At 46.0% G+C, this 22,255-nt stretch overlaps 8 protein-coding genes across 8 annotated transcripts in view; 5 read left to right on the forward strand and 3 right to left on the reverse strand.

Annotated features, from left to right (window-relative positions):
- Positions 1-54: 54 nt before the first annotated feature.
- FOXG_04724 (gentisate 1,2-dioxygenase) lies at positions 55-1,208 on the reverse strand (the record flags this gene model as incomplete). Its single annotated transcript, XM_018382762.1, has 3 exons — positions 55-359; positions 412-861; positions 920-1,208. The coding sequence occupies 3 exons, from the start codon at positions 1,206-1,208 to the stop codon at positions 55-57; spliced, it is 1,044 nt and encodes a 347-aa protein (XP_018239544.1).
- A 408-nt stretch (positions 1,209-1,616) lies between these two features.
- FOXG_04725 (salicylate hydroxylase) lies at positions 1,617-3,247 on the forward strand (the record flags this gene model as incomplete). The annotated part of the gene is made up of 5 exons (XM_018382763.1): positions 1,617-1,643; positions 1,697-1,909; positions 1,963-2,474; positions 2,523-2,678; positions 2,728-3,247. The coding sequence occupies 5 exons, from the start codon at positions 1,617-1,619 to the stop codon at positions 3,209-3,211; spliced, it is 1,392 nt and encodes a 463-aa protein (XP_018239545.1). The 3' UTR covers positions 3,212-3,247.
- Positions 3,248-3,922: 675 nt separating this feature from the next.
- On the forward strand, positions 3,923-5,951 carry FOXG_04726 (uncharacterized protein; the record flags this gene model as incomplete). Its single annotated transcript, XM_018382764.1, has 6 exons — positions 3,923-4,559; positions 4,608-4,722; positions 4,770-4,880; positions 4,928-5,018; positions 5,075-5,722; positions 5,781-5,951. 6 exons carry the CDS (start codon positions 3,923-3,925, stop codon positions 5,949-5,951), a joined length of 1,773 nt encoding a protein of 590 aa, XP_018239546.1.
- A 1,795-nt stretch (positions 5,952-7,746) lies between these two features.
- FOXG_18891 (uncharacterized protein) lies at positions 7,747-12,261 on the forward strand (the record flags this gene model as incomplete). Its single annotated transcript, XM_018399033.1, has 4 exons — positions 7,747-8,290; positions 8,338-8,733; positions 8,783-11,418; positions 11,470-12,261. 4 exons carry the CDS (start codon positions 7,747-7,749, stop codon positions 12,259-12,261), a joined length of 4,368 nt encoding a protein of 1,455 aa, XP_018239547.1.
- A 440-nt stretch (positions 12,262-12,701) lies between these two features.
- On the reverse strand, positions 12,702-14,541 carry FOXG_18892 (uncharacterized protein; the record flags this gene model as incomplete). The annotated part of the gene is made up of 4 exons (XM_018399034.1): positions 12,702-13,968; positions 14,019-14,141; positions 14,194-14,352; positions 14,432-14,541. The coding sequence occupies 4 exons, from the start codon at positions 14,539-14,541 to the stop codon at positions 12,702-12,704; spliced, it is 1,659 nt and encodes a 552-aa protein (XP_018239548.1).
- Positions 14,542-15,623: 1,082 nt separating this feature from the next.
- On the forward strand, positions 15,624-16,291 carry FOXG_04729 (uncharacterized protein; the record flags this gene model as incomplete). The annotated part of the gene is made up of 3 exons (XM_018382765.1): positions 15,624-15,884; positions 15,937-15,988; positions 16,036-16,291. The coding sequence occupies 3 exons, from the start codon at positions 15,624-15,626 to the stop codon at positions 16,146-16,148; spliced, it is 426 nt and encodes a 141-aa protein (XP_018239549.1). The 3' UTR covers positions 16,149-16,291.
- Positions 16,292-16,808: 517 nt separating this feature from the next.
- FOXG_04730 (retrograde regulation protein 2) lies at positions 16,809-18,560 on the reverse strand (the record flags this gene model as incomplete). Its single annotated transcript, XM_018382766.1, has 1 exon — positions 16,809-18,560. One exon carries the CDS (start codon positions 18,558-18,560, stop codon positions 16,809-16,811), a length of 1,752 nt encoding a protein of 583 aa, XP_018239550.1.
- A 3,135-nt stretch (positions 18,561-21,695) lies between these two features.
- Positions 21,696-22,255, forward strand: part of FOXG_18893 (uncharacterized protein) — a gene marked incomplete at both ends in the record, with an annotated part of 2,066 nt that continues 1,506 nt past the window's right edge. The window contains 4 exons of the mRNA XM_018399035.1: positions 21,696-21,900; positions 21,951-22,057; positions 22,113-22,156; positions 22,207-22,250. Coding sequence (XP_018239551.1) covers positions 21,696-21,900; positions 21,951-22,057; positions 22,113-22,156; positions 22,207-22,250 — 400 coding nt within the window. The remainder of the gene's footprint in view (positions 21,901-21,950; positions 22,058-22,112; positions 22,157-22,206; positions 22,251-22,255) is intronic.

The following is a 22,255-nucleotide window of genomic DNA, read 5'->3' on the forward strand; positions in this document are numbered from 1 at the left end:
CCAGTTTTAATCCCTCTCCTCTGGATATAATCTGAAAGTAAGACTATCTATGTCTCAATCAGAGACATATGTCTCAACATCGACTCCTGCGACCCGGTAGAAACCTAGAGCCCGGAGCATCGGCTTATCGTCAAATCTGTAGAGATAAACTTTACTCTCGGCATCTGCATGATGCTGATACTTGTGCCAAGTTGGAATGCAAAACGTATCACCCTGCTTCCATTCAAGAACCTTGTCTCCAACTTGAGTGGAACCGGAACCTTCAATAACATGGTACACAGCAGAGCTTGTCTCTTGAATCTCGGGCGACTTGGCTCCTGGGTTAAGTCTCTCAGCTGAGGCACCGATTATTCGACCAACTACGAGATGGTATTAGCTCTTGGCTCACAAGTAGCGCACATTGGTACTCACTTTCGGCACCACTAGACTTCAGATACGGCTCCGAGACCCATTCATCAGGACTAGCATCAAGCTTGGGCTGCATCTTGCTCCATGGGTACACAATATCAGACTCTTCGAAATCTTCAGCTGGGTACCGTGCAGCAGTATGGTGTTCGACAAAGTGGACAGGGAAGTGGATGAAGCTGGGGAGATCAAGTCCATCGAGCCAGATAACAGGCTGATCATCCCCACCCTCCTCATCAGCACCCTTCTTGCCGTGGTCATGCCAGTTCCAAGTGGGCGTGACAATTACGTCACGAGGCTTCATAGGAACTCTCTTGCCGTGAACTGCAGTGAAGCCACCAGTGCCTTCGATGATGAATCTGCATGCGAAGGCGGTGTGCCTGTGTGCAGGTGCTGTTTCCTTAGGCTGCACCAGCTGGAGTCCAGCATACAAAGTATCAGTAGTATATGGTGCGGCTAAGCCCGAAAAGTTAGTAGCAGACAAGGGGAGGGGGATACTAGATGCCCAACTCACCTCTTGCAGGGTTTCCAAGCATCAGGACACGACGCTCAGCTTGCTTCTCAGTAATAAGCTGTCCAGCCTTGAGAAGATATGGCTTAATCTTATCGTAGGACCAGACGTAGGGAATGGTTTGAGGATTGGGCGCTGGAGGGTTGAGGCGTTGCATCTGGGCCCAGAGAGGAGCGGTGTTGGTAGCTCGCAGGGCTTCAACAAGCTCTTCAGCCGAGTTCAGTGATTTCGCTGAAGTGACGTCGCCAAGATGCTGGCCACCGTTGGATGCTGCCACATTTGCAGAAGGCATTTTGACTTAACTGAATCTTGTGGAGGTTTCTGACGGCGAGCGGAGCTGAGTTGAGTTGATGGTATTTGTAGCAGGCTGCTGGCGATCGTATTCTCAATCAGAGGCTGTGAATCTGATCCCTCAACGACCTTACCTATTGTATCGTAAATATACTTCAGCACGACTGATTTGATTATCAATCAATAATTGTCAAGGTACAAGCTTTATTACTGGTAAATCGGCAGATGCTGTGGTGGCATCTACTCCGGGGCACCATCGGGAAGCGATCCCGCAAGACCCGGTCGTTATGCTACCGCACACAGCACAAAACTACATAATTTGTCTGTGCATTGATGACAATTTATTTACAAGTACATTATTCGAGGAGCAGTTTTAAGAGTCCAAAACGGACCTGTGACAAGAACAACAATGGCGAAGAACAAGATTACTCAGCCTGTACGTATTGACTTTCGTCCCCAATGAAACGACTTGGCGTCTTACTCTAATAGGCCGCGGCATACCCTTCACGATCCACCAGTCTTTTGGAGAGACTCCATCACACTGCTGAGCATGCTAACGGGAATGGCCACTTTTCCGGCTCTCAAGTCAAACTGCAAGTCTTGGTTGTCGGTGCAGGACTTGGTGGCCTAGCCACAGCTGTTGCTCTAGCTCGTCAAGGTCACGAGGTAACCGTCTTGGAGCAGGCAGCTGTCTTGGGCGAGGTACGTCTTGACATTGCGAAAACCCAACAGTTGATTGACGTGTATAATCTTAGGTTGGTGCAGGTATCCAGATCCCTTCGAATTCGTGCAGATTGCTCTTGAAATGGGGTCTCGGTCCATATCTTGAACAATATGCCGTGAAGCCAGATAGTATGACATTTCGAAGATGGGAGAACGGCGATCCGATCGCGTATACAAGACTCTCCCCAGACTTTGAAACCAGATACGGAGCACCCTATTTCGTCATCCATCGCGCTGACTTCCATCGTGCCCTCTGTCGCCGAGCAGAGGACCTTGGAGTAAAGATTGTGACTGACAGCAGGGTCACTTACTACGACGAGTCAATTCCTTCTGCCACAACTTTTGATGGCCGTGAATACCGTGCGGACTTGGTCATTGCTGCAGATGGCGTAAAGTCTCAAGCTCGATCAGTTGTTCTCGGTGGTCCAGACCTACCACCTCAAAAGACTGGTTTTGCGGCTTATCGCGCTACAGTAAACACAGAGGAGATGGAGCGGGATGAGGATACGGCCTGGTTACTTGAGAAGCCTGGGATCAATATCTGGTAGGTGGGATATCTCTTCAGTAATGCAGCTAATGTTGACCATATAAGGATTGGGGAAGACCGCCACGTCATGACATATTCTATCGCTGGAGGCAACTCTTTCAACATGGTCTTGTCTCATGTCGACCATTCATCACCTAGTACGTGGAATGCCGAGAATGCAATCAGCGATATGCAAGACTCGTTCAAAGACTGGGACCCAAAGTGAGTCATGTCCTCTCTGAAGCTACCGGCACATGCTGAACATCTTTAGGCTGTTCAAGGTGATCAAGATGATCAAGAGTACGCTCAAGTGGCCGTTGATGAGCGGCAGTCGTCTCCAAACTTGGATTTCCAGGAGCCAGAAGCTTCTTATCCTTGGAGACGCTGCCCACGCCATGGTACCATACATGTCTCAAGGTGCCGCTATGGCCGTAGAAGACGGAGCAGCTCTAGCCACAGCGATCTCCAAGATCAAGTGCAAAGACCAACTTACAACTGCTCTGCATATTTTTGAGAAGGAGAGGATGAATCGAAGTTACGGTATGCAGTCTGCGAGCTTGGTAAATGGGAAGCTATGGCACTTTCCAGATGGCCCTCTGCAACAGGCTAGGGACCTTGGAATGAGGGCTGAGGTGGAAGGGAGGCCGTTTGTTGAGAGCACGAATCAGTGGAGCGATCCGGTAACTCAGATATGGGCCTATGGGTATGACGCCGAGGATGCTATTGACGAGCTCTGGCAGAGCGAGGGTGTATAACTGATAGATGAAATCAACACTACGGCAGTTGACGTGTAACATGGTCTTGAAGTGGCGCCCTGCTCGTGACAGACCAATTTGTCAGCGGCACTTGGTAACCTCACGAGATCCTAACAAAGTATATCCGTATAGCCGCCTGCTTTGAACCTTCACCTAGCATGTCGTATGCCATCTTGATACCCCAGCATTCTAAAACCCCACGGGGACTTGATCCGAACATGGGTTCCCCGCGATTTGACCATCCATCCTGGTTTTTAGGCTTGTTGCTACACGATAAGACTATCCATGACGCATTGCCGATGATCAATGCCTAGTAAATGGTTAAAGGTAGAGATATTACGAATAACTCTTATTTGTCAGAGAAAAATAAACTTGTCACGTTAATAGTGAAGCGCTTCTGCTTCCCCATTGAGGATCAGCTTGTCGCCTGCCGCCCCACCTCGAGTCAGGGCCTAGGTGGCTCGGGTGGCACTGCGAGCGTCTAAGATACAGGTGCCACCGTTGAAGGCAGTAGTAACTACTCACTCCACCTAACATTAGCTAAGCGGCTCGAAGTTCCAAGTCTATTGATGATTCTCATGGACAGCCAGACATTTGAGTATATAAGAGCTAATGGAAAACCCATGAGGGTGATATCTCCCTCGATTTCAATGACTGTTCAAGTTCTTGGAGTAATTCGCCACGTTAAATCTTCAATCACTCATAGCCCTCATGGGAACTATCTTTATGGACGAAACAATCCATCTTGACCAGCCTGAGCTGGAGAAACTTCTCCAAACGAGTGATATCGGCTCAAAGATAGACGTTTTAGAAAGACACACAAGTCTCTCGATCCGCAAGTCGCCAGCCGCCAATTCCGTGCAATCCAAGAAACAGACTCTCCAGCTTGATAGAAAGTTCGAATTTGGGAACGCAAACCCCTTCCACACTGGCATCAACGCCCCGACTCGATTCGATGCTGAAGTCGGTTCCTGTCTTGTCCGAGGTGACGTCCCCCTGGAGTTAGACGGCACTTTCTATCGAGTCGCATGCGACCCTATCTTCGCCAACCGCAATGGCAAAGACATATGGATCAACGGAGACGGTGCGATACATGCTTGGCGGTTCTCTAATGGTGTCGTCGACTTTAAGCAGAAGTATGTGCGCACTCCGCGATTTGTCTATGAGCGTGCAGCTCGTGAGCCGCTTTTTGGAACCTACAGGAACCCTTATGCTGGTGATGAGAGGGTCTTTGACGATATACAAGGCCCCGGTAACACTCATGTGCATAGCTGGCATGGCTGGCTCTTGGTCTGCAAGGAGGATAGTCCACCAATTGCCGTGGACCCAGACACTTTGGATACCATAGGTATGTGTATGACAAGATATCTCCGAGCTTACATCTGATATGCCGTAGGTATCTACGACTTCGAAGGGCAGCTTAACCCTGCAGAGACTTTCACTGCACATCCAAAGGTTGATGCGGTTTCTGGAGACACCATGTGTTATTCCATGGAAGCATCAGGAATGGGGTAAGTCATACTTCATATGGATGTTGAACGACGCTGAGCAATATTAGATCCAACGATCTCGCCTATTATCGATTTGATAAGCACGGGAAAAAGGTGGACGATTGTTGGGTTAAAACACCTGATGTCACTTGGACCCATGATATGGTCGCGACAGAGAAGTAGGCTCTCTCATATGCATTCGTGGCGTTGACTAACTCGTGTACAGCTGGGTCATTTTCCACATGAGCAATTACCAGTTCGACCTCGACTACATGAAGAAAGAAAATGGCACCCACTTTCGCATGAACCGTTTCTTGGTGAGTCTTAACGGATCTCCAAAGAAGCAGAGGCCCATTTACTAATACCCATATAGCCTAACAGATTCGGTGTTCTTCCCCGACGGAATCCCAAGCCCGAGGATGTTCGCTGGTTCGACAGCCTCAAGAACCACACGTGGGGTCATTTCTCAAACGGATTCGAAGGTCAGGATGGCTGCATCTATCTCGATGCATTCATCGCAGATACCGACACACTCGGAGTCTTCCCCAATATGCACCCTGAGCTGGATATCGGCAACCCAGAGAAAAGACTCAACGGAAAGCTTGCCCGGTTCAAGATCGACCCCAAGGCAGGCTCCAATGAACTGGAGCTCCCGGTAATACTCAGCGAGGTAGCGGGTGAAATGGGACGCTGCGATGATCGTTTCATCACGAGGCCCTATAATAACGCCTTCGGAGCTAGACACTCGCCCAGGGGTTTCGATGCAGTAATCCACGTGGACATCGCAGCTGGCGTTACTAATATCTGGGAGCCAGATGAGGGTATTGCAGTCGGCGAACCCTGTTTTGTCCCTCGACAGAAAGATTCCCCTGAAGGTGACGGGTACCTGCTCGTGTGCACACGAGACGCAGCGAAGCGGCAAGCTCAGCTATTGATCCTTGATGCTACGAATATCATTGCTGGTCCTGTATGCATCGTAGAGCTTCCTTTCCAACTTTGTGAGGGTGTACATGGCAACTGGGTATGTTCTTCCACAGTCAATGTTTCTGATCCTAATACTGATGAACATGTCTAAATAGGTGGAAACGCAGAACTTGGTATCTCGCAAGCCACTCATCGATTATTCCGGTGTCACCACGGCGATTCAAGAGAAGTTCGGCACTGGGGCTCCCAAGTTCTACGACAAGTTCATTGGGAAGCCGGTGATTCTGACTCGAGCTGAGGCGGTTCCTAACCCCAGGCTCATCTAGAGTCCATCATTCCACGGTTGTCGCATGTGCAGTGTGGCTCTCATGACCGGCTGGCTTTCCCTAGTCAAGCTATTCCAAGAGAATGATGTCTAAAGAAACCTCTTTTCTGTAGCATAACATCTAATCGACTTGGCACAAGCCCGTCGAGTAGCGAAGGACCACTTCAATAGCATGCATACTTTGTTCCCTGGGTGTCGCATAAGTCAAGTGATCAAGCTCTTTTCCTCCTTATGAGAATCTCTTGACAGAGGTAGCTTAGTACATAGTAAGTGTTGGTCGAGTGGCTTATGAAAACTGGTCAACAGGTGGTATGAAGGGAGCGATGGAGTTGAAAGACTAGTATTCCATGTATCTAAAGAGGATTAAACAAGTTATAAGATATATTATATAATAGATTTCTCCTATTTATATTCATAGTGCACTGATGTTTGGCTGCAAGATCCGTTGAATCTGTCACATGGCGTGTCTCATGACTCATTTGACGCTCTTTATGCCGCCGATGCCGATATCACAACTTCAGGTATTTGACTTTAGGCAACTGAACTTAGATAAAACCTTATACATTTTACTCCCAAACCCCGCGATTACCCCTCTCCTATCCACATCGCGGTACGCCGTCCCCCTCGTCTTAGTCGCGCTCTCGTGGTCCAAGACCATGACCAGCCCCCTCTCGAGTTACCTGCGCGGAGGGCTACGCCAGTTAAAGGGATAGTGCGCTTTAAATCTAGAGCTTACCTTAGTTAGAAGAGTTTGATGGGGAGCCATGTAATCAATAGGTTAACATGAATTCGAACGCAACCGCTAGCCCGAATCCCAAATAACCAGCGGATGATGGCTTGACGCAGAACACCGAGATCTTTCAGTTTCAAGGCACAGGATTTGCTATATCAAAAAAAGCCACTTCTACAGCCTGTACAACACCGCATCTTGGGTTTCTATGCCGCTAAAGCCTGGTTTGGCATTTTGTTAGGGATAAGTCAGATAAACAAAGCTTGAAAAACAATAAATTAGGATGAAGGTTCCACGAGCGACGGTTTGACTCCCTCTTGACTCGTTTCTTCACTATTTTCATGAGCTTGCCTCAATGATGATAAGTCTATTCCTGGTTTTCTCTTGCAAACTTCATTCTCTAATTGCCAATCTGAGAAAGCCTTTCAGTAACAACTGCTTTGTTCGTTGTGTATAAAGCTACAGAGTGGATGAGCATCAAGCCTCGCGACATAACCTCCAATATGACGAAATAATACATCATGGTTCCAGATTTTGGTGCGTTTAGTGTGAAAAGGCGCAGTTTTCTCTTTGAAAAGTCGTCTTTAGTATATTTTGCTGGTGTGAAAAAGGCTAACGGATAAACTCAATGGCTAGCACAGTCGTTTCGTGGAGCTCGTACTATCAGGGCCCACGTCAACACGTCATAATGAGATTATTACTTTTTGGTGATAAGCAGCCACACATCTGTCAGCATCAGTTCATGCATATGACAAGACTGTCAGTCAAACTTACACAAGCCCCAGGATGGTGGGGACAGATGCACCTCGATTCATTAGCGAGATGGATACCGAAAACGCATTTTGATGGTGTGGTCGATGTTTGTGTGTCTGGGATGAGCCGTAGTTGATGCCTTATACTTTATGTAGGCTATCCCCGTTTATCAAAACAGGCATCGATCACCAGTCCCTCAAACAGATCTGTCAATTGAACCTATATTCTCTGCAAAGTCTCGGATACAGTATTTTCAGCGGTATCTACGCGGTCAAAAAACCTCGTGTTCACACAGTGTACACAGATTTGCAGTATGGACACAACTAAGAAACAGGCAGAGGAGACAGAGCACTGCGAAATCATCGATCCTGCCCAAACAGAAACCCCAAAATCCCAAGATCCCATGAACATGTCTCCCAAAAAAGATGAAGAACAATCACACGACGCAGTCCTACAGAAATTAGGCCTTTTGGACCAGACACTGAACCCGTCAAGTTCAAACTTTGACTTCCAAGCATGGTCTCAAGCACTCGTCAACCTGCGGAGCAGACTAGATCTTCCAACTCCACCACGTTCTGGGTTTGCCTTCAAGAATTTAACTGTCTATGGAAGCGGCCCGTCTGTAGAGCAGCAAGATACTCTATGGACGCTACTTACCCAGCCTTTTAAAATTCGGTCCTGGCTTCGCCCGAAAGAGACCAAGTCTATTCTCACTCGCCTTGATGGAGTCGTCCAGAAGGGACAATTACTGCTTGTTCTAGGCCGCCCTGGTAGTGGTTGTTCAACCTTTCTAAAGACTATCACGGGTGAGATGCAAAGTCTGGAGATTGGCACAGGCTCCATTCTTCATTACTCAGGTACAACAAACACCAAAAACATCGTAATAGATTATTAACAAGACTAGGCATACCACACCAAGTAATGTCTCACGAATTCAAAGGCGAATTAATCTACAATCAAGAAGTAGACGAACACCTCCCGTACCTAACAGTTGGCCAAACCCTCGAATTTGCCGCTGCGATGCGAACCCCACGGGCTAGACTGCCAGGAATAACACGCAAAGATAGAATAAGCCATGTTGTCCAAGTCATGTTGACGGTTTTTGGTCTATCGCACACCAAACATACGATTGTTGGGAACGATTACATACGAGGTGTTTCTGGCGGCGAAAGAAAAAGAGTTTCTATTGCCGAGACCGCACTTTCTGAAGCTGCTATATCGGCGTGGGATAATTCTACACGAGGGCTAGATGCAGAGTCTGCATTGCATTTTATTAGTCGTCTACGAACTCTCTCTGACTGTAAGAATCCTGTAACCTAAGATATGACGATTGACTAATCGTGGTATAGTAACCCAATCATCCAACGCGGCAGCCATATACCAATCATCGCAATCTATCGTTAATCTATTCGACAAAATCTTAGTCCTCTACGAAGGGCGAGGAATCTTCTTCGGTAGTGCTTCTTTGGCTTCAGGCTACTTTGAACGTATGGGTTGGTATCGTCATCCAAGGCAAACAGCTGGAGACTTTCTAACCGTAGTAACCAACCCCGAACAAAGGCAAGCCAAAGCAGGACACGAGAACTCAGTGCCTAGAACCTCTGAGGAGTTTGAGCGGTATTGGCGCGACTCAAATGAGTATTTGGCCTTGATGCAAGAAATTGACGAGTATCAGAAGGATTTCTACGGAAACAAAGATGTTACGCAAAAGCAATTTAAGGAAATACGTGGGAAGTTGAAAGCAAAGGGAATGTTGAAGAAAGCTTCACAAACAATCTCATTCCCAATGCAAACTGCCCTTTGCGCAAGAAGAGCAACACAGCAACTCTGGAACGACAAAGCCTCAACCTTTACTACTCTGATTGGAGAGATCATCATTGCACTTGTTGTAGGGTCCATCTTCTACGGCACACCAGAGACATCAGATGCATTCTTCTCTTACGGATCTGTGCTCTTCTTCTCAGTCCTTCTCAACGTTCTAATGGCCGTAACGGACACGCACAATCTTTACAAAGGACGCTCTGTTATGGCTAAACAATCGTCCTATGCTTTTTATCGACCGTCTGCCGATGCATTTGCAAATGTTCTAGTTGACATTCCTGTCAAATTCGTCGTTGCTGTCTTCTTCAATGTTATTCTCTACTTCCTATCTGGTCTTGCAAAAACAGCATCCCAATTCTTTATTTTTTTCCTTTTTGTCTTCGTCACAACTATAGCTATGTCTATGATCTTCCGCACCATTGCTGCTGCAACGGTTTCTCTTCCTCAAGCCATGGCAATATCTGGATTTCTCGTTCTTGCACTTGTTACATATACGGGATTTGTCCTTCCTGGTCCTGATATGCATCCTTGGTTCAAATGGATCTCCTATATAAATCCACTCGCTTATGCCTTTGAAGCGTTGCTTGTTAACCAAGCACATGGGACTGATTATCCTTGTTCCAACCTTGTGCCGTCTTATCCAAATCTCGTGGGTGAGACATTTGTCTGTCCTGTTCCTGGATCTGTGGCCGGGGAGACCTTTGTTAATGGGGATTCTTGGTTTGAAACGAGCTATGACTATAGCTATTCCCATCTATGGCGCAACTTGGGCATTATTTTCGGCTTCTTGTTCTTCTTTTTGGTCACGTATCTCTTGGCTACTGAGCTAAATGTGAACTCATCTGTTGGTATCGAAGTCCCTGTCTTCCTACGCGGCCGTCTTCCAAAAGCCGACTCGAAACTCAAAGCCAGAGTCGACATAGAGCGACCGTTAATAGCTAACGGTGCAACAATCGAGATCACCTCTGGCGAACCGACACAGACGAAAGCAAATCACTCAGTTTTCTCTTGGAGGAAATTGACCTTCGATGTCATGATTAAAGGGAATTCAAGGCGACTCCTGGATGAACCATCCGGCTGGGTCAAACCAGGCTCCCTCGTCGCCTTGATGGGCGTATCAGGGGCTGGAAAAACGACACTTCTCAATGCCCTTGCCCAGAGAATGTCCTCAGGCCAAGTCCAGGGCGAGTTCTACGTTGGTGGAGATCCATTACCGGCTTCATTCAAGAGTGAAGTTGGCTATGTCCAGCAGCAAGACGTCCATCTTGAGACATCAACTGTACGTGAAGCCCTACAGTTTTCAGCAATGTTAAGACAGCCTCGCGATATACCGAAAAGCCAGAAACTTCAGTCCGTGGAAGAGACGATTCATCTTGTTGGCATGGATGAATATGCTGATGCTATTGTTGGATTGCCTGGCAAGGGGCTTAATGCAGAGCAACGCAAGCGTCTGAGTATTGGTGTCGAGTTAGCTGGAAAGCCATCCCTGCTGCTGTTTCTAGATGAGCCAACTTCAGGCCTAGACAGCCAATCGTCAGAGGCAATCTTGAGCCTGCTCCAGAAGCTGGCTATGGGAGGGTTGGGGATCTTGTGTACTATCCATCAGCCAAGTGCCATGCTGTTCCAAAGGTTTGATCGACTGTTGCTTATGGCGCGAGGTGGCAAGGTTGCCTACTTTGGAGATGTTGGTGAGAATTCAGAGACAGTCCTTGGATATTTTGGTGAACGTGCACCAAGGAGGTGTAATGACGATGAGAATCCTGCAGAGTATATCCTGGATATGATTGGAAATTCGAAAGGAGATGAGTTCGACTGGCCTCATCTCTGGAATACCTCCCGAGAGGCCAACGAAGTCACAGCTGAGCTGGATCACATTTCACAATCTTCATCTCCCAAACCATCACATAAACACGATGCTCAAACCCAACAACGCGGCGCCTACCCTGTTCCTCTGACCTCACAGGTACCAATCGTTTACAGACGCATAATGCAGCAATACTGGCGGTCAACAACCTACATCGTCAGTAAATTCATATTAGGTATCGCAGGTACTTTATTCATAGGCTTCTCATTCTTCCAACCTGGTCATTCCATTCTTGGAACCCAAAACGCCATTTTCTCAATTCTCATGGTTTGTGCCATGTTTAGCAGCTTAGTCCAACAGGTACAGTTCTCCGACCATGAAAACTATATACAGCTAATAGGGCCATCATAGATTATGCCAAAGTTTGTCATGCAGCGTACTATCTATGAAGTGCGTGAGCGTCATTCGAATATGTACTCGTGGACTGTTCTCATCTTGACCAACATCCTCGCGGAAATACCGTATCATATTATCCTTGGTGTAATCACCTTTGCGATTTTCAATTACACAGTTTTCGGAATACGCTCATCCGAAGACCAAGGGCTGATTCTGTTATTTTTTGTATACTTTTATGTCCTTGTCGGTACATTTGCAGCTATGGTCATTGCACCGTTGCCTGATGCGACGACAGCTGGTCGCGTGACAACAGTCCTATTTTCTATGATGCTTCTGTTCGCTGGTGTTTTCCAAACCCCGACTGCTCTACCTGGTTTCTGGATATTCATGTATCGGGTTTCTCCTATGACCTATCTTGTTGGCGGAGTTTCTGTTACGGGACTTGCAGGTGATACCATCATTTGCTCCGACTCTGAGCTTGCTATCTTTCAGCCTCCAACTGGTGAGACCTGTGGATCATACATGCAGCAATATATTGAGCAGGGTGCACTAGGAACGCTGCTCAATCCTCAGGCTACGACTGATTGTTCCTATTGTCCTCTTCGATATACCGATCAGATCTTGGCTCGTTCTGGTATGTATTATCACGACAGATGGAGGGATTGGGCGCTTGGTTTTGCTTATGTCATTTTCAATATCGCTGCTACATTTTTGCTTTATGCACTGTTCAGATTATCCCTTTGGGGTGCGGGGATTAAGAGAGTCCAAGAAGTGTTTCGGAGGAATGGACACCATACAGGCGTTTAAATGGCCAATCTGGCATCGGGTCTTTACAGCTCAAGATTGTAACTATGATATTAATCTTCGTGGGGCATTGTTCATAGCTTCACAGTATATCCGTGTCTGTTACCTTCCTCAACACTCTGTACCTCTGGAGTCAAACTCACCCCCGTGCCCTCTGTTCTCTCCCATTAACGTTGACTGAAGCTTATCCATCAGCTTTCCCAGAATCCATTCACTTTCTCCCTTGCTACTTATCAAAGGACTCACATTCCCAATCCACGACCATTTTTCTGAGACGTTATGGCCATCTCTCTGCTGGTTAATTCTACAATGTGTTCTTGGGTTATGCTCATCTTCTCCAATAAGCACCATCTACGGAATCTAGCAATAGGGAAGATACTCAGCGTCATGCAAGAAGCCTTTTACCTCGTCTTTGACGTACATGGTCCTCTTCTTGGTGATAGCTACTTTGGGAAAGGAGCTTTTCTCACGAGCGGTATTGCTAACATGTGTAATTGGCAAGGTAACCTTGCGCAAAGCGCATGAGGTTGAATGCTCCGTGAATTTGATATCGCGAAAGGAGGTTGATCGGTAGGCAATTTTTGATTAATGGCTTTCGAGGACGCCGCTGTACCATCAAATCCAGTGTTGTGGTCTCTGAATATCTTGCCAAATGTAATCTTGCTCACAAGACTCTTCACATTCCTAACAAATCCCCGATCATTCGGCAAAATTGTAACACTTCCAATGAGAATAGTTACATCTCGCACAATCCTAACCACCGTATCACTCGCATTCGATATAAGGATGGTCATGGTCGGCAGAGCAAGGAGAGACCAAAACACATAGAACGATCTTCCGAGATTAGATACTGGAGTTAAATCCCCGTATCCAATAGTCGTCCAGGCCACGAAGCAGAAGTACACCGCATCAAAGTATGTCCAGCCTTGGTAGGCCTGTTCAGCTTTTTGGAAGATTAAAGCGCCTAATAACCATAAAAGGAGCCATAAGAACGTCGAAATGGCCATGGCTACCCATCTTCTGCGTGTGGAAGACTTGGCCTGAATTCTTCGCATTAACTGAAATTCAGCTCTGCGGCGTTCAAACTCGCGTTGTTGTAATTCGGCCGAGCTTGCTTGTGGCGTCTGCAAGTCTTGATAGATAGGGTCCAGCGTGTTAATGTTGCAGGTGAGGAGCATCTTCCTGATAAGCTTGTCTCGCTTCCTATTGTCTATCCTCGCCCCAATGCATCTCTTCCCATTCTCAAGGATTAAGCTCCTAACTGAGCTGATTACCAAGCCCAGAGAAATAATGCCAGCTAGGGCAAACGGTATTAAGAGTCCTCTCCCCAGGTCAGTCGTGGGGTAATAGTCCCCAAAGCCAACGGTAAAAAGCGTAACCACTGTCCAATATACAGCATCAAGGTAGTTCCAGGACTCAATCTCAGAGAAGATATAGGCACCAAGAAGGAGGTATATCAGGAGTAAGATGCTCTGAAGCATGAGGGTGCGTTGACTCATGGTTAGTAGCAGGTCCTTGTGATAGCGATGCGTACAAGCGCCCCAAAAAGTGATAGTAAGGAGTGACGCATCGGCAAAATAGAGTATGGCTGCAAACATTCCATAGTAGAAGGATTGAGACCAAATGATATCTTCATTAGATACTCCTTTGTCTTTGAAAGGGCGAGCGACAGTAGCGCTTAGAGCGATACGACAGATTGAAGAGGTATACCTGTTTGCCTAAAATCAGCGATAAACCAGTTATCACAATCTTCCTCATACCATCCAAATATCGTGATAGGCAGAGCTAGACCCGAAACGGAACCCGTCCTCGCCATGTTGAGAAGAAGGAAGAGATTCGAAATGATACCGACTATGAGCTGGATACCCTCGATGATCAACAACCTAGATTAGAGCATTAGCAAAGATTAATGATCTGATTTCATCAAAATATTACCATGAAGGATCTGGAACGTCCACGGCGTCCTTTATATCTCCCCCAGAAATAAGGCTCTGTCGCCACGGCTCAGCTAATGAACATATACTAAACGCGGAGGCAACTGGACCCAAAGTGCCAGCGATCATAGGGAATGCTGTTGAGAGGAACCACCAACGGCTGGAACAAATAAGAGAGGCCTGCGTTAGTGGCAGTCTATTTATTTATCACCAGCTATTTATTTACGCAGGAGACCTACCTGGGCTCATGTGAAGCGTCGTCATTGTGTAGCTTTTCTGTATGCGTAGTAGCACTACCTGTGCCGGAGTGCAAATGTTGATTAAAATGTTCCTCATCGAAGGGGGCCATGGCGAGCTGTTTCCTGTGTAGCCCTCCGGCAAGAAAAGACACTCTCAAGATTCAATCTCAAAGCTGAGTAGATGCCGTCATGGATTGTGATGCTGAGGTTTTCAGTGTTAGCTACCCTAAAGAGGATCTTACGGCGAATAGTATATCAATTTCTCCCATTTGATTGCACCAGTGACTGATAGGCCATTCAATTCATCAACGTTTACACTAATACACAGTCTTTCTGTCACAACGAGAAAAGCCTGCTTGGCACGGGGTATTGTGTTAGCCATTGGGCTGCCTGGGGATAATAGTCTTTGCAACTAACGTTTCCTCAATCTTGTCAACCAATGCCAATCCTAATGGCCTGCAAGGGTAAATGCAAGTTGGTGTGTAAGCGTTAAAAGATGGCCATTTCTGCCGATACCACAAAAGTCCCCGTAGGAGTCTAGACCCTAGCTCAAGGTTTTCTTCTAAGGTATTGAATCTAAAGTACCTCCTCGTCCGAATGTATACGACGCTGCAACGCGTAATTAGACTTGCTTGAAGACTTATATCCCTATCTTGGTGAGTCATAGCACTGTAATGGCTTGATTAGCACATCATCGCTGATAGGATATTATGCCTGCAAGCTTTGAAAATCCAGTCACAAATTGCCTCCAGAAGCCCAGGTCGCCCGCCAATAGGTACCCCTCACTCTACCGTTAGTGATTGCCTGTCACATGCTTGCTGCGAGTTCCATTAGTATCATGATCTGACACATCTTTTGCAGATTAGCAACCCGAAGGGGGATCGGATTAATCGTGACCAGGGTCTGGACCGGAAAGGACCCCTGGTTACCCGATATGTTGGTTATTCAAGCGCTGCAACCAACACAATATGCATGTATCATTAGGGAGGTGTAGCCAGAAGCTTCACCATTGAGGTTGGAAACCCCTCAAGTTCAATCTCGGCATCCTCAAACACAATATGACAACCTATATTAGGCCCCTTTTTTCTTCTACGGCTGATATCCTAATAGAACATACTGGATTGTCGATAGCTGCTATCTACCCTTGAACAATCGCTCTTCTAATAATCATACTTTGAAACCCCTCAGCACCATGGCCTCCCGGGAGCTTCTCGTGGTGATTCTAAACCATACCAATGAAGAACTCAACACCGAACCTCAATGGCCAACTCTTATCCACGGCCAATTCATAAAAGACGACGATCTTCCACCACCGCAAACAATACTCGCCGGTGAGAGCGGCATGTTGCGCTGCAAATCGAACCACTTGGGCGGAGGGGTCGAAGGCTCAATTACGTACCGTGTCGTCGGATTCGGGACCAAGAAACGAAGTGACATTTTTTTGGAGCGTGCCGTATGTTGGTGTGAATAAGTTTAGCGCTGCTTCTGCCATCCCCAATTTCCAGGTGCAGACTTTGGGTGGGCATGGTAATCAGGCTGTTGTTGTCTTTGTATTTGGTAAGTTAGCCCTTTATGGGAAAAGCTTCTTCTTAGTAACACTTTAGAACCAAGTCAAAAGGCAGATGGAGGGATGGAAGATGGTGGGGTGTTAGCTGCTGTTGCTAAGTATCCTCTGGAGTGTGCTGAAGGTCCTTTGAATGGTTTTAATCACAGTTAGGTAAATGTAATATCTTGTCTCAGTTGGAAACTCACATGTGATGTGATAAGAGGATATGTTATTGGCTGAATGAATGCACTGTGTTTGTGGCGGCACACCACCAATATCTATGTACCTTCGGGTGGCTTGGACTGACAGTCCAATCCATAGCTGACCACAAACTTTATCGGATTTTGAAATAGTGCATGGTTCGAAGGCCACATAACAGTGCGCAATGCAAGCCTACCACGATAAACGCGTAACTATGACGTATCACTACGGGTGACGAACTTTACTCAGCCTCAAAGACGGTTGTTTTTCCTGCCAAATCCACTGTTACCCTTGAAATTACCTACTGATTCAACGAAGCAAACTCGCGGAGTCTGACAGTGCCAGGCTTGTGATAATTCGTGATGTTGTCTTTGACTCGATTGATTCACTTTGTAGTGTTGCTGGTTCGGCCGCCTGTAAGTTGAAATAATTTCTTAAATAAATTTGAATAATAAAATATCAGTTAAATATTATATTTAAAGCCATTTCTACTTAGGTAAATAATATCCTGGAAGTTGCATTCCATTGCTACAAATACTTATACTACTACCCTTAAAATACAACAAGTAACACAGGTTCAGGCAAGTGAAAATATTAATATAAAATAAAAGTAGGACTTGTTAATAAATGCTAAGTAAGACTATTATCAGACAAGATTAAGATATCTTCTTCTACAACTTTCAGTTTTACCTTTAGCCCCCAGCCATCTGGCCCTCCAATCCAATTCTTCTTTTTACCAATCTTTTCCACTATATTCACATGATCTCTTAAGGCTTTCTTTAGCTTTGCGGGATCATGTTTCATCTTTTGTATAGATATTGTCAGCTGAACACCCTCCCCCTTCTTCTTGTGGCCTAGATCCCAAGCCCATTCAGACGAGAGCACAATTCGAGGCTTGCTCTCATCAATCTCTCCAGAGGGATAGAGGCGACCAAGTAGGTATCCGACTCGGCCAAGGTATGCAGCCCACCAAACCTCTTCAGGCGTAATGATAGATTGGAGTGCCTCCTTGAACTTACTCTCGCGTGGGGGTAGCTCTCCCATATAACGCGATTCCAGCATGAGGGCAAGTCTGGCTCGGTCTTCATGCGAAACCCCGCGAGTAAAGGCCATTAGTCCGGTGCTTGTGCTATACATTGCCGCCGTAGATGCAAGCTCTTTATCCATGATCGTATGAACATACATGATATTTGCGAATCCTCGTATAACGTGCTTGCTGATGGACTCTGGGAATCTGCGAGTCCCACCCTGGGAGGGCTTAGGAAATGAGAACATGAGAAGGTTGTAGAGAGCCTCGACTGACTCGGGGGCGAAACGCTGGGTAGTGACCTCGAGCGGGTCCTGAGCTCTGATACTAGGCTCAAGCTCTCTGAATAGAAGTCCTTCACGCACACCTCCTTGACAGAAGTGTGCAAGTCGGATTCCATGAGGGATCGCGTTGGATAGAGCGTTGATTAGGAATGCGACAGCAGGAACCTGTTTTCTCCTCCGATCTGAAACCCGGAAGACAGAATGTGCATTCCGAGCAACCTCTTCCATGGCTTTTGTGTTCTCAAATCTTTCCTTTCCAACGGTGTATCCGTTAATGATGGATATGGGATGAGGCTTCTCGCCCGTCTGGCTCATATAAAGGAGCAGGTAGCCCCAACCTCGAAATCCACCCCCAGAGAGATATAATGGAAACCCACCATTTGTCTTTGCTTCCTCAACTAAGCTTTCAGGAATTCGGAGACTTTTGTATGCGTCCTCAAAATTCTTTGACATCTCCTGACGAAGCTTTTCTCGTGCTTTCTCTGCCTCATGTTTCGACTTACCCCTTTTAAGGTCCTCCAAAGTCTTCGTCAGTGCTGCAGCTCCGTAAGGAAAGCTTATTGATCCTTTGTCACTAATGCGGACGTTCCCGCCTTGTGATATAATCCAGGTAATTTGAGTGCTTCCACCGCCAAGGTCCATCATAAGTCCTCTAATATCAGAGAAACCGCTTGCAACACCTAGAGAACCGATACGTCCTTCATCTTCTTTAGGGAGCATATCAACGACAAGTCCGGTAGCTGCCTTTATTTTCTTTATGAATTCAGCTGAGTTGAGAGCAGCTCGAGTTGCTTCAGTGGCGACAACATGGATGTTCGCTTCGGGAACGCCAAGGTCGGTGCAGACAATTTTGAAACGATTCAGCGCAGCAATAACGTCGTCAATAGTATCAGGTGGGATAGGTACTTGGTGGCCGGTCTCTGGATCAAATTGGGCGTCGTAAAGTGATATACTGACTCGATACACATGGATTGTAGGAAGAATACGGGAGAAAGGTGGAGATAGATCCGTGACGGAGAATCGGATGCCGTTACTAGTATATCTGTCAGCCTCAAAGCCAATAATTTCCATCTGTTCAAGACCCGTTTATTATTATATTAATAACCAAGGAATAATTTGTCGAACTTCAGTTTCCATACAGGGCGTTACTTGCCTCCCCATATCTACTATACCCCGTAAGTAGGAGGAATCCACTGTTTGCAGTTCATCTCGGGGCCTTATAGGAGGGGCAGGTGAGTGTGAGTCCACAACAATTTCATAATCGGAGATGGAAAAATCCATTATGACGTTTGAGAAAACCTGAATTGAATGATTTGGGTAGCTTAGCCGAAGGATCTGGATGAAGAGTTGATCAAGGTAATGACATAAACAAGACAACGATTAATGATCCTACGGGTGAATATAAGTGACGTTGGTAGGCGAATTGTAGCTTATAAAGTGGCTTTTAAGTAAATATTTGCAAAGGGTTATGGGTTGAATTAGCTATTTATGTCCAGATTCCAATCGATGGTCTTATACAACGTTGACATTCAGGCGCCTGAGCGCTCTCTCATAGATACGTCAAGTCCATCGATATAATTGGCTCGAGTTTGAGGTGGTGTGAGACATGAACGTCAATGCATGATGAAAATGTATTAGCCAATGACACTGTTTGTAAATAAAATGATATTAATATACTTCGACTCCTGTTAAGAGTTTCAGTTAGTCGGGAACAATAATGCAGAGGATTAAGTAAAGTTTACTGCTTAATACATACCATCCACAATCTATTCCACGGCCATGATGAGCAGTTCCGTTCATGTCCATGTAACTGAGAGTTCATTGACAGCGCCTCGCTACGTCCTTCTCCGTCACGAAGCGGAAGGGGACCAACTCTACCTCCGGACGTTCTGGGATGATTAAAGCTCTAAAGAAAGGCGAAATATATAACTCACATTGACTAGAGATCCGTGTTACTCGATAAAGTCGTGTAAAGCATCCAGCCTTGCATTCTTGTTAAAAGAAGTAACACTATCCTCTGCCATGACGATAATACATTATTGTGACACAGTATCTTCTACAAAGTTCATACGGCTGGGGAACAAATCATAATGAATCATGCCCTTAAATGGTAAGCAGCCACTTTATGGAAAATTCGCGCCTGTCAGCGCTACCACATGCATATGTCTTAAGCTGAGCGCAGTGGAGATCGAGTGAAAGTTGCCCGTTTGAACTCAGTGAAGCCTCGGGGTAAAGGCACGCAGTCAGCGCCAGCTCTCAGCCAGATTCACCTCTAAATAACACATCTCAAAACACATCAATTAAGTCTCATCATGTCCGTAAAGCATGCCGAACATGAGGGGTTCTAGATTGCATAGTCACGTGGGCACCTGGAACCCATTCTCCTAAAGGTGTTTAAACCTATTCTTCTATTCCTCATTGTTATATACCTGTAACTATAGGCTACCCCTAACTACTTCTTAAGTGCTTATTTATATCCAGTTTATTCTATATAATTTATATTATAGTAACTAATTTATCTTATTTTAATTAATAATTCATATATATATTAATATATTTAATAAGTATATACTGCACCTTTCCCTCTTATATTATATATTTTACCTAAATAATTAGCTCTTAACTATCTATTATACTATAAGCTTTAATTAAAGCTAAATCCCCTCTTGCTCTTTAGGCTCTTTAGAAAGTGTTAGCTAAGACAAATACTAGGCGTCACTAGGCTTCAGCGTCACCAAAAGCTGGACGACAGGAAACTCTTAAAGCTGCAACGGCTGCCAGAAAAAGACTGTCCGCATTTGGTACAACATCGCCCACACGACTTGTAAGCTACCCTGAGACGGAGCACGCAACTTGAGATATGGTTGACAGATAGCGGACACCGTGAAAGAAACGTCGCGCAGGCAAAGTATAAGCACGAGACGAACATATATGACATTTCTTCTCCCAATCAGAACAACAAAGGCGGCAGTTACTGCTGCGTTGTCGGTCATTGTAAAGTCAAGGGTGATAGTTGGTTGGATAGGAGGGCCGTTATGCCGTTCCTTGAAATAGCAGAATAGGCGACAGCCGTAGTTTGTCAGATTTGCAACATATTTCTGATCTGTTAGTTTAGTTACCCCGATTTTAGGGCTTTTTAATTTCAAGAAAATACCTTTTCTTTTAATTCAGTGTCCGTCGATTTGCGGTTCTAAGTTTTGTATAGCCATATGAGCTCTCAGCCACAAGTCTCAACTGCAAATAACACAACTGTTCTACGATTCTTACGGCCCCGAGAAGAACTTACAAATATGGCACAAAACTCATATTCAAACTCGGAACCTTGAATTCGACTAGCAAGGTGGGCAAAAATGTTTACACATCTCCGTTCCCGCGATTTTCAGTTGCGATCGACGGAGCGGAAGCAAAGGCTGACAAAATTCCCTTGGAGGAACCGCAAATATCTTTTGTCAGACATGTACGTAAGTTCTGTGTGGCGATATAAGCTCTCAGCGACGGGTCTCAACGCAAATAACACATCTGGCTCACAACTTAGACATTGTACCAAAATACCTAACCAATTGCTAGTCAGACATGTACGTAGTTCCGATTGAGCCGATGTTGTTGGACCAGGATCTGCTGGGTTACACGCAAGTAACAAGCGACTGGTAATAACATCGGGCTCGGATGAACTTGGAAAACAGGCCACAGCACCTTCGGATTGCCCAGCATATCACCAGTACTTTTATTCGTCAGGTATGAGGACGCATCCTTGTTGATGTCTGTTAACAGGTAACCTGAAAAGCCACAAAACTACGAGCTTGTGTCCGGTACTCCTTATTGCTTCCGTAAGCTTACGACTTGATTGGACTGTTGAGGGGCGAACAACCAATGACAAGTGCCGAGAAAATTGTGGAAGCCTTCCGGGTGGGGAGACGCGGAGATGACCCGACCAAACCTACATAAGCGGCGGGGAGATGATCCGAGGTGGAAACGCCATCTGCAGAGACAACACGAAATCAGTCTGGATAAGGTAGACTGAAGCTGAACATGAGCATAAAAATATGGCAACGGCGTCTTTAACGAACAGAGATAAAGGTTCTGGATGGAGAGCTTTTCGATTCAAAAATTGGCTAGCTTCCGAAATCGAATCACTTCGCTGCCCAGTTCGTATAAGAAGTCAGACTATCAAATACTTACCTGCATCGTCGATTTAAGACGGCAACGATGGCTTTGGCTATAACATATTTGCTAATTGCGGTCGTGTGCGTAGCTGTGTACGTTGCACAGTCAATTCTGTATAATTTATTTTTCCACCCGCTTCGGAGCTACCCTGGTCCAGTCCTTGCCAAGATATCCATCATCTGGAGCCGACAAGCAAATTTCTATGGCCTCAAGTATATGAGAATTCACGAAGCTCATCGCAAGTATGGTATGTTCTGCACTAGGATAGCCCTTCTGGATGTCTTGCAGCTAATGTAGTAGGCTCTGTGGTTCGAATCGCGCCTAACGAGCTGTCCTTCGCTGACCCAGCTGCCGTTCGTGATATTTACACAAACAGTGCTTTTCAAAAAGAAGAGAACTTCTATGTGAGACTCTGCACAAACTAGATATCCCCGCCATTAACCGTGTTCAAATCTGTAGTTTGCAAAGAGAGGCTATGAGGAAGAACATCTTTTCAGCTTTCGGTAAGAGCGCTGAACACTCATCTCAACACATTGACTCATCTGCTGTCAAGGAATCCCGAGGCACATAACCAGCGTCGAAAGCTCCTATCCCGCGGTTAC

Source organism: Fusarium oxysporum, chromosome 7 (assembly GCF_000149955.1).
Source record: "Fusarium oxysporum f. sp. lycopersici 4287 chromosome 7, whole genome shotgun sequence".
Classification (NCBI taxonomy): Eukaryota; Fungi; Ascomycota; class Sordariomycetes; order Hypocreales; family Nectriaceae; genus Fusarium; species Fusarium oxysporum.